The sequence below is a fragment of the Augochlora pura genome, chromosome 6 (genome assembly GCF_028453695.1).
Source record: "Augochlora pura isolate Apur16 chromosome 6, APUR_v2.2.1, whole genome shotgun sequence".
Taxonomy (NCBI): domain Eukaryota; kingdom Metazoa; phylum Arthropoda; class Insecta; order Hymenoptera; family Halictidae; genus Augochlora; species Augochlora pura.
In genome coordinates this window covers 18,780,260-18,798,094 of record NC_135777.1, presented here as the reverse complement: position 1 = coordinate 18,798,094, position 17,835 = coordinate 18,780,260, and the positions used below count along the sequence as shown (strand labels likewise).

General features: G+C 38.2%; 3 protein-coding genes across 3 annotated transcripts; 2 read left to right on the top strand and 1 right to left on the bottom strand.

The window, feature by feature from the left end:
- Window positions 1-961: 961 nt before the first annotated feature.
- On the top strand, window positions 962-5,656 carry Tko (30S ribosomal protein S12 technical knockout). The gene is made up of 5 exons (XM_078183519.1): window positions 962-1,111; window positions 1,281-1,328; window positions 1,404-1,454; window positions 5,179-5,403; window positions 5,474-5,656. The coding sequence occupies exons 1-5, from the start codon at window positions 1,048-1,050 to the stop codon at window positions 5,602-5,604; spliced, it is 519 nt and encodes a 172-aa protein (XP_078039645.1). The 5' UTR covers window positions 962-1,047; the 3' UTR covers window positions 5,605-5,656.
- A 4,329-nt stretch (window positions 5,657-9,985) lies between these two features.
- Gt (transcription factor giant) lies at window positions 9,986-16,116 on the top strand. Its single transcript, XM_078182624.1, is given in 4 exon segments — window positions 9,986-10,080; window positions 10,667-10,790; window positions 10,792-10,811; window positions 15,315-16,116. Coding segments are annotated over 4 exon segments (1,041 nt in total).
- On the bottom strand, window positions 16,105-17,752 carry L(2)k10201 (zinc finger protein 511 lethal (2) k10201). The gene is made up of 3 exons (XM_078183029.1): window positions 17,602-17,752; window positions 17,321-17,522; window positions 16,105-17,253 (listed from the first exon to the last, which is right to left on the bottom strand). The coding sequence occupies exons 1-3, from the start codon at window positions 17,748-17,750 to the stop codon at window positions 16,807-16,809; spliced, it is 798 nt and encodes a 265-aa protein (XP_078039155.1). The 5' UTR covers window positions 17,751-17,752; the 3' UTR covers window positions 16,105-16,806.
- Window positions 17,753-17,835: the final 83 nt, after the last annotated feature.

Sequence of the window (17,835 nt, the reverse complement as noted above, 5' to 3'; positions counted from 1 at the left end):
TCATTAGCTGTTTATTTAATTTCTTTTACCCCTTATACTAGTTACTCAAGCAAAATTTTATTGGAATTTATTTGGTGTATCCCAAAATCTAATTCATTAAAATAAATTAAGTAATTTCTAAGAACAATAACGAGCAATCCTAGAAACGTCATTTTTTACCGATATAATCGGACCTCTCGCAAGTAAAAATGGCGACTACTTCATTCGCAACATTGATCATCGATTTCCGTTCAAAATCGATTAAAATAATACGTTAATATTTCCCATCGCTGTTGAAAGTCGCGAATGTGCGTTTAAAATATGGTCAAACATCCCCTTGGCTATTTTACTATTTAATTTGTTGGTGAAACTAATTGATAGAATATGAAGCAATTTTTTGAGAATAAATGTTTTGAGAAATATATATTAAGATTAAAAAATTTGCAGAAATAATTGCTCAACTATTCATAAAAATAAGTCTTTCTGTACTTCATAGATATTATTTCCACTATTCAAATGTCGCACCGCACACGCTTATTGTCTCTAAGTAATATTTAATATTCGTAGTAGGAATGAAATATATACAGAAAGTTCGCTTTCTGCTAACTCGCCTAGTTTCCGTGAACTATCGGTAATGCTGAGCGCGGTACGAAATGGTAAGTGGGCCCTAGAGCCCTAAAAAGGTAAATCTGTTTGCAATGCAAGTATAAACAATAAAACTATTTTACTATGTCTGATAAAGCGAATTAATTTATTTGTAGAATTTTTCTATGTCCAAACTTTAACTTTATCTGTCGTTCATCTGCGTTTATATTTTAAACACCATTTTAATTTACAAGAGCTGAACATTCGTTTTTTACTGCCATCTACATTTCGGAATCAAAAATTTTGGAACTACGTTGGCATAATATCAACAGCGGATAGACTTTACCTTACTTATCTATCGATGACTGTGAACACGTTTCACAAGAATGACGACACATTGAGTGTCGCTAGTACTGGAGGAAACACCTGATTTCTATATTTAACAGTTTTTGATTTTAATAAAATAGTTCGACAGTGACAGCCATGAACATTTTAACTAGAAGTATAGTCAACATAACTCGATCGTTCTTAGGAAATTCTATCGAGAGTACGTTCATTTTGTCATTATAATTCACGTTTAGTTTCATAACCTATAACCTCTTCATCTATAGTAAGGGAATGTTTTCTGTATTTTTTTATTGTCTTTTATAACTATCAGTATATCTATAATAAATTCGATGTAAATAACTTGTAAATGATATCATGATTTGTTGTAGACAACAGGCCACAATTATTACGGTTGTGTAAAAGCCCTGACGTTCAAGGTATTTATTATTTCTTTACACAGTTTAAAAATATGCTCATCGTGATAACTAATCATGAATATTTGGTTTTTATAGCTGGAAGTTTGCTAAATGCCACAAAGTCTTGCATTGGGAACTTATTTCAAGGTAATTGTACCATTAGCATACGTTAACATTAAAAGAAAGTTACAATTTACAGAGATTGATCTTTTAACTACCTAGCTGCGCCGGTCTATCTTTTGATCAATTTTGTATGAGTTTTATCAATAACACTGGGTGCAGTCTCTCTTGATAGGTTATTCTAGAATTATTCTAAACTATGCAAAATTTAAAAAGAGACATATTAAATATACAAAATTTAAAAGAGAAGTATTTTTATTGTATGATGTAAAATTGTCATTAACTTATGCCATGCATACATGTCGCCCGAACTAAGAGGTTGAAGATTACTTTCTCTAAGTACATTGCGTGTTAATAGTCTAGAATGATTTCTATGTTTGGAACAAATTTTTAAGATTAGTATTCCTTACCCATGCTCAAAGTGAATTTCTTTTTCTAGTAATGTTGATGGAATGAAAATAATGCAACAGCGTTTTTAAATTTTTATAAACTCTCCTGTATTTTGTCTATCTGCTTCTGCTATAAATACGTAAAATTCGCAATCTACCAATTACCAGACTGCGGATTTTTATGAAGTATGAAAATTGCGTTAACTGCAAGACACAAGGGTTGTATAGATATATCTAACCCCTGGCAAGAAGTTTCTGATCAGTATAAAATATTAAACAAAATATTTTGATGAGTTAAACGTAATATTTTTAAATTCTTTAAATCATTTCAATATATTGCATTTGATCTACCCATTTTTGTCATAAATACATAAAACCCGCAATATAATAAGTCATTACCCATTCATACTTTATAATTATCTACAACACTGAGCTTTTTAACACTCCTAATTAAGGTCGTAAAATACAGCTAAACATTTAACAAAAAATACCGAATTCAGGTTCGAGCAACGCAACGAGCGCCGGTGGTCCATTTACGTGAAATCGTGCGAAATTCGTCCAAGGGTTGTTTGCGTTTCCCATAAGTGCAACAAACCGGGACAATGGCCAGAAATTCAAATGACATCTCAAGTTTCCGTAAGCCTTTTCGACAGATCCGTATCTCTGCCGACCAAATGCAGCAAAAGGGGTGGCTATCGGCCTAAAAAGGGTCCACCGTCCAAGTATTCTTCTTCGCGAAAATGCGCGTGGCTCGCAAAAGCGCACGCAGCATTCGTACCTCTTTGATCCCAGCGCGACCAAAAGATCTCTCGAAATGCAAAAAGGGATCCGGCCACTCCGCAAGAAAGAACACCAATGGGGTGAACGGGCTTTTCCGTGGCCAATTCCCGAAAATCGCTGGGAATCGGAGGGGGTGACGTGTCCATTTGTGGTTGACCAGTTGTCAAAAGCGACCTGTGATGGCTACAGTAAGACTGTTATCCCCCTTTCCTCGTTTCTCGCCAACCCCATGGAAACTGTTCCTCGGACCACATCGCTGTTGTATCATATAGAGCTGCCTTACAATTTTCATTTATTTAATTATTGCGGACACGACATGTTATTTTCGCAAAATTTAAACTTTCAAAGATTCTCATCTCTTTTATTAGGAGTATTGATGTCAGTGTTTCCAACCCCTTTTTTGTAATCTTCTGCATTCTCATGAGAACTATTTCTTATAATACCACAGAAAATTCTCGGAAAATGTACTATTCAAATAGTTACTACTACGAAATTTATGACAATTGAAGCTTTCCAAATTGTTTATAATAATTATTTTCAACAGCATACCCCACTCGAATTTTTATTATGAGATATCACAAATTGCTTTCTCCATCTTTTTCATATTCTCAGATTTTACTATTTTCTTTTAAACCAGAAAATAATTTTTAAGGGATACATTCATCTCTTCCTAGTTTATACACCTACAATTGTAGAGTTTAAATTTCTTTGAGAACAAAGGAAGCTCAATATTCTTATACGTGAACTACTAAACTGTTAAACTTTATATCTTATTCAAGTTATAACTTGATTACTCGTGCAGCTTAGTTACTTCTTAATTATATAACATTTACAAGATCCTCTGTCGGACGCAACTACCGAAGATAAGACGCGGGTTTTTACCTGCGGAATTATCGCTACGTGAACGCGACAAAGGCGTAACTGCAACGTTGAAAATTTTGTGCAATGTAATCTTGCGCATTGATCTCCGAGAAAAGGGGTTGCCTTCCGTGCATAATAGGTTCTGCTGGTCTCTTGCCTTAGTTAAGTCCGAGATAGGATGGATTAGCGGTGGCAGGCATGGACATCTGTCGTATTGACGGACGGTGGTCAGCCAAATCTCGAAATGAACAACAATGGGGCAGACTCGACTAAGAGACCCCGTTTCGGACATGTATAAACCGTTCGCGAAATTGCCATGTCATCGTCGACATTTTACTTAAAATACGTGCAGGCGTCGACACGTTCATTTCGTGTCACGAATTTTCCTTGGCCAGCAAATGTCCGTTCAGGAACGTCGATTCATTCGATGTTCATTAAACAATCGTGAACGGTCGTACGTCTGTTCGTACCAGGAAAATTGAATAACATTTTAGCGTTATATGTTCGAAAGATAGAATGTTTCACTTGGTAAAGGAAATTATTTTGCACAGGAAAATCAATTTGTTTAAAAGGGTTGTTCGTGCGCAACCTTTGGTCTGATTACTAATTTCTCTGTTTGTGAAAAGCATAATTTCTGTCTTATGATCTAACACGACTGAATAAAATTTGGTAAACTTATGATAGTTATTGATAATTATTGTTACTAATAACAATAATATCACATAAAAAATATCAAAAATGATATTAATTTATATCTTATAAGAATTTTTTCGGTAGCATTTATGTTACAATTTTTATTCAAAGTATGACTAGATATAAATAAAAAACATATGTAGAGCATCCGTACTGTCTTCGTCCAAACATTCTGCCTTAAAACCTTACATATACGATAATGTTGTAAACGCAAAATTGTGAAGATATTTGCAAGATTTAACGAAGAACAATATTTTTGAAAATGTCCCACGGGTTGCGAACGATTTTTGAAAGAGTGGGTGGACAGAGGGTCGCAACAATGTTGCTTAATAAGCTTATACACGCTCGAACGAAAAAGGCCTGCCTTCGTTGGCCGGCTCGCAGATGTCAAGCGTCCGTCATATTTGATATTCCGCCGACGGGGACCCTCTTTTCTTAGGCTCGTAAGATTATTTGCGAAAGAGTTTCCAGTTTCTCTGTACCGTTACCGCGCAGTGGGCCGCCTATTTTCCCTAGACCCTTTCCAATGCGCTTGACTAGGATACAATCATCCTTGGAACTTTCTATTTCTCAATCTAGAGTCCCAGTGACAAGTCTCGACCTCCTCTTTCGTGTTTTTCGCGCAATCTTTCACGGAAAGTTGCCCGGAAAGAAAGAGCGCGTTTGGTAGAAAATATCGTCGTTTGATTGTTTTTCTGTAATTAGTTTCCTGATATTGTTCGGGTGGAAGTTGTTTAGTCCAGCTTGTCGATACAGTATATAGTCTATACATATATTGTACAGACTATATAGTCTGTAAGACATAGATATCGAGGATGTTTAGATAATGATAGACTGGTTTTCATAATCCTGTCACAAACATAATATTCATTCCAATTTCCCGATTGTAACACAAGTCATTTTGTCGTGAAATATCCTATTGCAAATCCTCTTCCGCTCTTACGAGTTTATTTAAAAATGAGTTGTCGTATGAATTGTTCACAACTATTTTAATGTAATAAAAAATCTTATTTTCTGTCATGAGCCAGATTTCCAGCAAACGAGATTTGGATCAACATTGGCAAAACTGCACCGTAACGGTAAGCCGTATAAGACGAAGGCTGCTAAAAAGAGACCACTGGATGGAAGACCATACGCGAAGGGCATAGTTATAAAAACACTCATCAGGAAACCAAAGAAGCCGAATTCTGCGAATCGAAAATGTGTCCTAGTCAGACTAAGCACTGGCAAAGAAATGACTGCTTACGTGCCCGGTATGTGTACAAAACGAAGAAGTTGTACTTTCAATTTATATTGTTCTTATTCTACGTTATTTTCGTACAGGAATCGGCCACAATCTTCAAGAACACAACGTGGTACTCTGCAGAGTGGGAAGGCTACAAGACACGCCGGGTGTTCGGATAAAATGCGTTCGTGGAAAATATGATTTACCTCATGTTATAAAACAGTCCTAAACGTTATTATCATGATTCATTATGAAATACATTCAGTAAGATTTCCCAGTTATTTTAGTTCAATTGCTGAAATCAACGATCATTTTAATTAAATTAAATCAAAATATAACAAAAATTGCAACAAGTTTCATTACATCAATTCCATATGTGTTGCTCAAATATGGTGCAATATTTAATCAGAGTATATGAAAAATCGAAACAAAACGTCATGAACAAGCGCATGATATTTTTGAGTTCCAACAGCAACATGTACACTAATGATTGATAAAGTATGAATTAATTTCATTATAAAGTCAACTCTTTAAAGACTGTAAAGAGCGAAAGATTGCGAACGTTGCCGTTGAGATTACACGCGAAAATTCTTCGTCGTTTCGCGTTTGACAGAGAATGGGAAAGAGTATTCGGGGTTACAGTTCTGGGATCCATCGGTTCACAAATTACAGCCTTTTGACACACTTTCTCAGATGAGGTGGCCATTCCCCACCGTGCGTTTACCGTTAGCTGGACCGTGCATCGGGACTCCGGAGGACACATTGTGTCCCGGTAGATCAGGATGTCACAATGCAAAAAGGGTCGTGCGGCAGAGCCCCCTTCATTGGACATTATTACGGAAGGGTTGGTCTCGGGGCCTTCCTGCATCTGCACCCTGCTTCCACCCACGTGGCCACTGGCTATTGACCATATGACATGCTGACCAACATCCCGATGTTTTGAATAGGCTGGCTCTCAACCTGGATCTTTCGCAGCGACCTTCTCTTCCGAAGCGATATACGCGATGGCGTTTCACAGTTCGACGCCAATACAGCTTTATCAGTTTTTAGAAATTTTCCAAAAGTGTAAAACCTTTGGCCCTTAGATAAGTACTTGATCTCCATTTGATCTGGCGCACCCTCTATTTACTAATGTATTTTAAATTACAATAATACATGTATAATGGTAGACATTTTTACAGTTAGAAATGTATTTCAAATCATTTATAAAAAATACATTGCACGTGTGTTATGTACAGGGTTGCTATCATTCCATTTCAATTCTAATTTTCTAGCGGCCAGTTTAAATTAGTAGACTACCAATATGAAATAGTAAAAGCAATTATAGAATTTAAAAATACTGGCACACTTCTTGTTCATTAATAATTTTCTACAAATGAAAGAAAATTTATTTGATGTCCATTTCTGTTCCAATGCTAAGCTAGAAAGTATATGTATAAGAGAACAATGAATTGAGAACCCGATCAACATCGACTCCCACCGTAACGTTAGTCTACGTTGTTCGCAATCTTACCCCAATCCCGACGAAACGGTCCAAAATTTATATCGTGTGATAAAAGTTGTGTAGATGATTGAGACACAGGGCTGCGGATCGTAAAACGGTAAAAATGTCCACGCACCGAGATTATTTTAACCCTGATGCAACGTTGGTTGGGGCCCAGGGTAAGCGCGGGAAGTGAATTTTTTACGTGAATGGTGTAAGAACGGTCGTTAACTAATTTAAAGCGAAGTCAGGCGAAGTTAATCCGTTGCGCTATAATCGAGTTTTCTGTTTCAGGCCAAGCCCACCGCCTTATCCATTCCATCCGTTGTAAAAACAAGGGTCCGAGCATTTGCGTACAATAAAAATCGGACGACGGTATTTTTGCGGAGGTCTTCTAACACGTCCCTGCGAGAATCACTCACGGAAGACCCGGTTGGCTTTTATTGCGTTAGAGTACCTGATTCGAGTAAACGTGTATTTTCGTTTACGACACCGCTCGGTCTTTATGCCGTACGCAAGAGATGCGCCCAAAGAATGGCTCTGACGATAGAACCGGTTACTTTATTACGGTTTTCCGCAATAATCACGACCTCTTTGTCGATTGCATTTCGTCCTAATAACTTGCCTTCGCTCGACTCAGCTTGTATTATCCACCCCGGGGGAATTGGCCTGCTATTCCCGGGGAAAAAATAACAACTCCGCAGACCTGGCGACGACGCTAGAAAACGGTACGCCGTGAAGTTTTTAATTGGCGTCGTTGTTTTAGAGTGAAAGGAATTTTTTGGGAAAAGGGAATGGTTATGGGGGGACGGGCAACAATGAGGCAGAGGACAGAAATGTACAGAAATCGGAAGGACAAGAACCCTCAAACAAAACAGCATGCAAACGCTTTCGAACGTCAACTCTTTACCGAGCTGCTTAGTAATCGGACACCGAGAGATCTGTTCCCGAAAGTTTTGTCCTCCGGCTGCTGTTGCTTTCCTCGTCCGGGTTTGCTGAGTTTTGCTATTTTGTGAGGCGAGGGCTGTCACTGGATTTTTCAGCGATCTCTTCTTTGCGATATAGGCTGCTCTATTTGTAAATCGGAATCGAGCGTGAGACATTTTTGACTGGCCGATGTTAGTGTCATATTCTAAACCTTTACGTTGAACTTTCTTAGATTTTTCTTGAATTAAATAAATTGCGTGCCGACAAAAATAACTTGAATTATGAAGCTGTTGTCACGTAGTTTGCCTTAGCAAACTCATAGATAAATTTAAAAAGGAACAATTTACGTTTGATACAATTTTGTGTTTTTCAACCCTTAAGTGCAGTAGTCTATATTGTTAATACAGTAATGAATTAATAAAAGGACAACAATTTTATCAACCTTAAACAAGGAACATATGTTTGGAAAAATTTTTAATGTGCAAAGACTTATACACAGTACTGCAAATTATTATGTCAATTATATAGAGGCTCAATAGTACAGTACACATTTCTTTAATTTCAAACAGTAAACATCTTTTTCAGAATCAACTCTAACACGCACAATAGTCGAGTTTCCTCTCAGGAAACAACTTTTCTCACCGATCCGGAAGGATTGGATCTTTGTATCGAATAAGACGTATCGGTAAGGTTGTTTACTGGGAAAGGTATTCACACAAACGGGAAAGCACCGCGTTTGAATGCGGTGGCCGATGAAAAGGAGAGCACTCGGCCAAGGAATAAAATTTCACTTTGAAAGATCGTACGAAAGGAGTGTCCACCAGCAGTGGTTGTGGACGAGATACGAAAGCCTCCAGGAAGAGAAAGGATTCCCGAGGGAAAAGTAGGCGTGCGCAGGAACACCGGAAATACGCAAATCTTGTATGTCTGTTGGCAAAACTTGCCCGGTGGTCTGGCTACAAGATAAATCGAAAAATAATTGCTCTTGGTGACACTCGGACGTCTTAATGCGCCTCCGGGCATTGCGTCTCTTTTTTTTCTGTAAACGTCCTGGTCACTGCGGAAGGTCTAATGTCAGTCATGGGGCGTCTAAACGCTCACGACCGCCCGCCATGACTCCCTTCAGATCGTAGTAATTTGTATGCACCGTAGCACCGGAAACATTTTTCCATCAACCTTCCCAGCGTATTTTCGAAATTTAAAAATTGTGTAAATAATAATAATTAAATAAATAAAGTAAATAATCGTGTAAATTGACATCAATTTTGTATGCCTTTGTCGATTACGGTGGGTCTAGTTTCTATAGAAAGTTCTTCGAGGATTATTCTAGAATTCTACGAAATTGACTAATGTTTCATGAACAATTAAACGTAAATCGTAAAAGGGTTGTAAACTGCAAAGTTGCACGTAAAGGATTCGTAACTGTAACAATGAACTCGGAACAAGTATATTGTCGGGCTTTGGCATGAGGTTGTATTCGCGAGCGGGGGAAATACCGATTGCTGTGTTATTGCTATAGGGTAACTATACCTTTTACCTGCTATCGTCGTCATAACGCTGGCCATACTGACCGCTTAATGTGAAGCAAAACCACTCCGCCTTTTCAACAAATGCCACACAATGTCCTCTCGAGAGTTGATATCGTTCCGAATATTTCTTTTTCGCATTAAATGTACTAGCTTTTTATTTTTAACGCAGATCTCATCAGCTGAGACGATCGGGACAGTAGCTGCACATAGTTTTTTGGTTTAACTTTATGTAATTCCTGTTCTTTTAAAAACTCGGAAAAGTAAAAGCTGTTATTATAGGATGCCGAGCAATACTTGCCAAAGTCTCCGGAATATATACGCATGTCAATTGTTGATATTTTTTGCACAGAATTTGTGTCGATCGCGCTAGAAATCCATCCAATTACCAAGTTCGGTTACCAGTTTACTGTCTCATAAATATTTCCTTAACAAAGGTTTAGAGGTCGATGATACATCACCGGAGATCCGTAAGAGACAACCATATTGGTATTATACGTAGACCGCAAATGACAACATTATGCGAGGCCGATTTTACGACGTATCACCGTTATGATGTGTGACGGCGTTGCATATGATTACATTACATAGCTATTACGTTCGATTTAAAAAAAAAAACTAAAAAAGTCGATTCAATATATTTGAAACATAAAAGTGGTTTCCATTTACTGAAGATGGAAGACTTAGAAGATAAATTAATAAATTGTAGTGTAAAGCATGTTAAACAAAGTCGTAATGGTGAATATATAGTAATTAGAGAATCGATAAAGTAAGATATACTGTGAAACTGTTTTTGTATGTATTCTGAATTAAATTTAAAAAAAAAAACAGGTTCATCAAAAATTTTTTCTTTTCTTAATCGCATTTTCTAAGTTAAGAAACTGCTCGATTCAATGTCATTAATTCGATTTTTACTTCTACTTTTGCAATCCGAAAGCACAGTTCGGTACTGATACAACTGTTAATTGTGGAAATATATATTGCATACTAAAAATAGAATTTAACGCATGACAATTAGTTGATCGAATTTAAAATGAACGTTTAAAAGCAATGAGCTAATTCTAAATATATTCAAAATCTGAATCGATTTACAAAGATCGGATAAAAGTCTAGGAAAATCTGTAAGTTCCGCAATGTAATGGCGATGATACGAATTGTATGGGTTCCTGCGCCTCCTCGAGAATGACAGAAAAGTCTGCGCCTTTCCCGATGAGTTTCGTACGGAGACGGATCGACGGCAATTCGAGCGATTTCATCGACGCGTGAATTGAGACGTTTCCACGGCAAATCATCGCGTGGATTTTGCGTCGCGTACCGTTACATCGTTTGTGCGCACTTTTGTGGGTCCGTGGCAGATGGGAATGCGCGCAGGGCATTCATCTGCCGGCGACCACGGGAAAAATCGCAAATAACGGGTTGCGGTTGTCCCTGCACCATAGAAATCTGGGTTATGTGGCCAAAAGAGCAAAAATTTGTATACACAGAAAGGAGGCGGTGCGGGTGAATTGAGCGCTTCGGGGAGGTTTTCTATGGGGAGCGCGGCGCTTTAACGGTGCCGGAGCGAATGACTAAATTTGGCGTGATCGCGGCACGAAGACATAATGAGACGTCCCCGCTGTCGTGCATAACAGTACCTTCGGCCCTTTCCTACTTTCTCACACTATAATCTTCTCTGTATTTCGAGAATTTCGAATGACCCATCACGGGTAACGTCCTCCTGAAAAATGATTTCCACCGTTCCCATAACGAAACATAACAAGATCCTATTACAGTAAATTCTGTCCAATTATCCCGAAGCTCGTGAACGAAAGTAAACAATCGGCTTACTGCTTAGCGAAATCGTTTTTATTTAATTCCGGATCACACGTTAAGTTTAGACAAAACTCGAGTACACAATGGCCTAACTGAAGAATAGAAGGCTGAAATAAATCTGTTTAGAATGATGGCATTACGGTGACGGATCGCATACTTTTTCGAAAGGTAAATTGGCTCGAGACAATGCAGATCGATGGCGCTTTGCACGGTTAAAACGATTATTGTAAAACTCTTAACAATTGTTCGATTGGAACGGCGAACGGGGCTCTGGCAACCTCGGTCCACCGCGGAACTTGCTTCTGAATTCCGTAGCCGAGAGAACATGGGGTAATCTATTCAATCCAGTTATAGATTTAAACTTCAAACAAATATCCTTACGAGGACATAAAGTCAAGACTTTAATGTTTTCCGCGCGACTGGATCTGACCTGCAACCCTTGACAGTCGTCTTACCGTTGCTTCAACATCGTGAGCTATAAGCGGAATCGTTTCTTTGTCTTGTCGTCGTTCCTTTCACTTTTTCCCCATAGTAGCACGAAACTATCCACAGTACTCTTGAAAAGCTTAATATTTTTCTAGTTGTGCTAGAAACCATATTTCTGATTGCAGAGATACGAATAAAGTACAATTCATTGATACGAGGTACAGGACGAGAAAAAGTTATTACCTTGTACGATTATTTCTAAAATAACTGTGAGAAATTAATAAAATAACTTAATCGTCTATAATTGAATATTTTGTATGCCATTTTATTTTTTCTGTTACTTCATTAATATTAAATTAAAAAGTACCTTGCTTGAAGAATCATATAAGAACAGTCATAAAGGATAGACAATTCTTGAATTTCTTGAATTGTTTAGTGAAAGGATTAGGACGTCAGTGCACTTAACATTAACGCTGCAAATTCTATACCTTCTTATTGTTGCCGCAGCGCCCCGTACCCTGCGTTTTACCCCTAGGAACGCAACCGCTATAAACATACAATATAATTTGGGCATGTGCACGGGGTATCTACCGGGGAACATTGTAATTTTGAATTACGGCTACGTTGTACGCAGTGCTGTAGAGTTAGGTATTCACTGTCGTCCCGGGCTTCGGTTTTGAGGGGGCAATTTATTCAACCATCCAGTGGCAATATTATCCCGAGGCAATTTTCATACTTTCTATAAACCGTCCAACGAGTCGGGTCAATCAGCATGGACACTCGCGCCGTCGAGTTTCTCGACCATTAACGATCCACCCTGACACTACCTTAGATAAACAATTGTTGCAATCGTCAGCATCGATGATGCAATATCCCATTACGCTCAAATTTGTTTACTCGTACGGATGCTTGGTATTAAAAATAAAAATTCGAAGCGATTTTCCAACGCAACGAGAGAAAGAAACTCGTCTGAAGCGAATATACCGAAAGATATTTAGTTGTCGTCTGTGGTTTGCACATTCGTCGAAATCGAGCCATTAGTTCCGGCCTGACGGAATGAAAATGACCATGTGTTGTTCATCCGTAATGAGCTGAGGAGAAGATCCATTAATGGCAACCAGGTTCGAGATGGAAGCGCAAGCTGCTCGAGGGCTCGGCTTTCACTCTGCGAGAAGACCGTCTGACAAATTTCGTAAATTCTACTCGATCGCGGCACTTTCACCAGGTAATTTATGGGCATTGCACGCAAATTCCGCAACGTCCCCCCGATTCCCTTCTTTCTTGGTCATAAATCATGCGTCACACGCCAGAAACAACGAAACGTGAAGGAAAGGGTCACGAAAGGGTTATGCGACAATTCTATGAACGCCGTAGCCAGGGAAGTTCGGTGGTGCAGGAAAGGACAATCCCCACGGCTACGAAATGTCCGGTTCTGGTGAACTTACCGGTGCTGTTACCGACAAGTTACCTCGCGCCCGGATTACGTCGACGGACTTAACCGGACTAACTGTTTAAAAGGATTCACTTTAAAAACCATGGACCAGTCGCCACCGCTGAGTGGATTAATTTAGCAAGATCCGTTTATCTCGAGACAAGTACATGGTTAAATCAGATCGTAAACCTGACAAACGTTTAAACTTACCGTTACAGGTAGAATAATGAAGTTCCAAGTAGCGCGAACTGTAAATCTAGTCATGACACCGAATTACCTGACAGGAAATGTATTGTTCAATACACGGGTACACGCTAATTGCGATCAATCTAGGTATGGATCTATTTATAACAGGACTATTTCTTTTAGTTCACACTATCTCAGGGGCGTACCGTAATAACAATTTCGCATAGGATTAGGGCGACGCTCGTTTCAGCAGTTTTCCATAGCTTCCATAAAGTATTATTGTTAACGAATAATTTTGTCAGCGACATCCTCTATGGGCCTATTTCACCGTTTCGCACGATAATTTCGTATCGATGATAAATATGGAAAAATATGTAAAAATTTTATTAAACCCTAAAGTATGAAGTACTTCGACGATTGGATTAAAAATGGTTTTCAAGGTATATTTTTCATTTTTATCGTCGATCCGAAATTATTTCGCGGAACAGTGGAATAGTCTTATAGAAGATACCATTGACAAAAAATTCGTTAATAATAATACTTCATGTAAAATATAGAAATCTATTGAGACAGGCGTCGCCCTAATGCGACACGAATTTTATATATAACGAAAAAAGTTATTATGATACGCTCCTGAGTGGCTATAAACCGATTAAAGCAACGCAAGTGAAATGCCGCAATGATAGCCAGTAGAAGAAACCCCGTGCAATATAATTGTCCCCATCCTTGTCCTATAAAATTGGTAGTACGGACGCAGGAGTACGACTTCAAAATAATTATTATTAATAATAATAACTTATTCTACTATTCTAATACTACCACTTCTTCTATTACTTCTAATAATTTATTCTACTTACTAAATATCGGCGACGGAAAAGTTGAATCGAAATGGTTTCGATTCAACTTCCATCACGCTTCCACGGTGATTAGGATGGCCGATTTCATAGTTTTTAATTTAAAATTCATTCGAATTTTGAATATTTGTATTATAGCAAATGATTGAATAAATTAATTAATCGGAGCATATATTCTAATACTATTAGCGAAAGATCTAATTAAATTTAGGTTCGTCATCATTATGAAGCAACGCAAACCAGTTAGTGATAAAAATTATTGTTAAAAGAAGTAGATAACAATTTTAATGTTGAAAGAAATAAAGAACATCCGTAGTTAAGAAATCATATTCGAAATCTGAATAAAAAGTCTGAGAATCTTCCCTAAAGCGCAAATGAAAATGAAAATCGTCGACTCGTTTGTAAATACTGTGGTGTCCCCGCGCAATCACGGAACATAATTACGTGAGCTTGTCCTCTGGCAAACATTTTGAAAACGGGAAGAATGGCGAACGCGTGTCAGTCCCACCCCGGCCTTTTGGTCATCCTAGGTATACTCCCCACCATTTCCCAAGGAAGCCTCCTACCCCTGAGTCCTCTAAGGGTTGGCAGTATATAAGGCGAAACTGCACACCCTCCAGGTCTAAACGATTTTGGGTTTTGCTATGCGAGTACCATTTATCGAAAAACTGTACAGCCGTTGAATATTCGAAAGTGTCTCTATTGCTTGACTTCTATCGTTGACGGTTTCGAGGGACGCGTTCAAATCGTTATTACGGATCGATAATACGAAGCAGTGTTGTGATACCAGTGACCGGCACTTCACCTTGGATTAATAATTAGGTAAGAATTTGATTCCGTCCACGCCAGTCGCTTCGCGAACTCTGAAGAACACTATCTTGCGTAACTAACGGAGTTTGGGTGATCCGAACGCGTCCGAACCGATCCTGCCGATCCTTGCTACATTTAATATTAAATCAATTTGTTGCAAAAGTGTAGTTGTTAGTTTGTAAACTGTATTGACACACGTTGTTTTTCTGCGATATCGACAAACTTCGGTCATCCAGTCTACAAAACCGTTGTTGATTTTCGGAGTGTAAGTTCAGTGATCTGTATTCTTAATCTCTTTCAATTTTTACATCGTCTATTGTCCCACCCACCCGTTAGTCTAGCAATTAGTAATTGAATCAAGCAATTTAACACAGACCTCGAAATGCCTAAATGTTTAATTGTTGATTGTTATCCACAGATAACTGAGCCGCTGGTAAAGATGGAAGCACTGGATTTCTCCTTAGTGAACAAGACCTCGGCCTCATTGCCAATCCTAGACCTCTCCTGTAAGAAGACGGTCGTGCAATCATCGCAGAATGCAGCATCCTGTGGTTTAAGCCCGAGGTCACCAGTACCCAGTAGCGAGAAGCCGCCGGAAGGTACACGATTCCCTGGTTCCGGGCCGAAGAGTCCTTACGAAAATCGCATATATATGGTGACGCCTCCGTTGGAGACAGAATCACCTAAAAAGATGATACATGAGCCGATCTACAAGTACTTGGGCCATCCAAATGGTTTTGCGATGCTACCGGTGTCGCAACTGTTCCCAAAGAACAATTCGGTACCGCTTCCAATTGTTGAATCCTGTGCCACGTCTACGACCTCAACGACCACGCTTGAAAACGATGTGGAGATGACCTTGGAGACGGGTAAGAAGATGCCGAGACCATTCAAAGCTTACCCCAAGGACCCGCTGTCTCTTAGTATAGGCTCAGCCGAGGTAATACACGATCAGGACTCCAACGAAGCCTATTCTGAGTTTCGGAAGCGGATGCTGGAGTCTGTTAGGAAGTCAAACGAGGGCACCAACATTAAGATGAAACGTGTCGCCAAGAGCCCTACTCTGCCAACCAGTACGGTCGACGAGAAGGATGCTGCTTATTGGGAAAGAAGGCGGAAAAATAATGAAGCTGCAAAAAGATCCAGAGATGCTAGAAGAGCGAAGGAGGACGAAATTGCTATTAGAGCAGCTTTCCTAGAGCAAGAGAACATGAAGCTTAAATTTGAATTGGCTGCACTGAAGAATGAGACGGCGAAGCTTAGATGTATGATTTATTCGAGTTAAGATTAGTTATGTACATAGTTATACATTGTTGATTGTTAATATTCTTTAAGTTAAATTTTGTCAGATATCGCCGGTGAAAGTAATCAGATTCGCAAACTTGTAAAAATGCGAACTGTACTTCGTTCAATTAACCTACTTTATTTACACTTTGTTTTTTATTACGCGATACATTTTAGTTACGTGACGCGGACATTGTTTGATTATTTTTATCTTAACAAATCTGCATTTGTAAATTTTGGTTGCAGTTACTAAGCTTCACTCATGGGCCTGGCATTTGGTCGGAATGCACAAGGCCCATGTTCTTGTTAATTTCTATGTATCTATAGCATTCAGGCGACATTCCAAGTACGGTTGTATGTAGTGTAATATATGTATATACATTGTATAAGACGGACGTCAAGAAGACAGAGCAAATGAAAAGTAACTTGTTTGCAACAGTTACCGGTGACGAGGGTAGTACTTAATAGATCTGATATTAGCTTTGCGAAAACATAGTATGTAAGAATTATTTTATACTAATGCTGATTGTTCTTTAACTGTTAAAATATTGACTAAACGAATTTATTGAAATATATGTATATATGTGAAGTACAAATAAAGGAAATGATGAAGTTGTATAATACAAAAATACCTTAATTTACTACAGAGTAGCAATGTCAGACTTTGTTGTCAGTATTTTAATCAAAAGTGTCACGTAGGCAACGACACAGCCAAGTCCATCATATTTTCTGATTCTAGAACATTTTTTTCACTACTTTGATTTTTAGTAAGTGCCTTTGTATATGACCTTTGCACCTGTCTAGGAACAAAGACTAAAGACGATGAACTTCTATTGGACTGTACAGTAGATAACTGGTTATTGCTAACATTAGACTTTGCTGGGATAGTTTTTGCTGAAGAAGGAGGGAACATTTTAGTTTTCTGATTTTTATTCAGTTGAACCCTTTTTTGTTTTCGCTGCTCCTTCTCGTTTTCTGGCTCCTCAACTTCCATTTTGTCTTTTGATTCATTTCTTGCTGAATGAAAAGCATTGTCGTAGCGAAAACTTTTAGGAAACTTGTGGACTTTTATACAATGTTCCCTTCTCTCTATTGCATTTTTACTTTTGACATCACATTCAGAAAGATAACATTGATACTATGAAAAGGTAGAAATATTAATAAAAGCATTAATGTATGGAAGAAAATGAAAGTAATATAAATACCATTGGTTGTTTTTCAGCTAGAACTTGGAAAAAACTGTCATGATTTTCTTGAAGATGAATATCCAGCAATCTTGGATTTGGCAAAAATTTTCTACATTCTGCGCACACGTAACGATGACTGCTATTGTAGTGTACTTCATACTCTACTAGAGTTTTGAATGTGGCATCACAACCAGTGACGAGACATGAAAACTGTTTTATACTGAAATAAATAATAATATATTGCATTAGGTTACGTGATCGTTTGAAGTAATTGAGAAGAATAAATAGTGTTTATTTACAAGTCGTGATATAATTCTTCGTCGTCTTCAACAATGACACCTTTCCGCTGGAAAATCTTGCAAACCCGGTATGAATCTTCGAAGAATAGATCATTCACAGGTCTCAATCCAATACCTACGTCTTTTAAAAATTCCTCCACCTTTTCCATAGTATATTACACAGTCAAATTTATATTAAACTAAACAATAAGGTACTTGTTTAAACACTGGCTTATAATAACTCTATGCAGTAAA

Excerpts from the sequence above, each read along its gene's own strand:
- Tko (XM_078183519.1), top strand. The coding sequence starts at position 1,048 with ATGAACATTTTAACTAGAAGTATAGTCAACATAACTCGATCGTTCTTA. Across the intron at positions 1,112-1,280 it reads CTTAGGAAATTCTATCGAGA|ACAACAGGCCACAATTATTA; the intron begins GTACGTTCATTT and ends GATTTGTTGTAG. Across the intron at positions 1,329-1,403 it reads TAAAAGCCCTGACGTTCAAG|CTGGAAGTTTGCTAAATGCC; the intron begins GTATTTATTATT and ends TGGTTTTTATAG.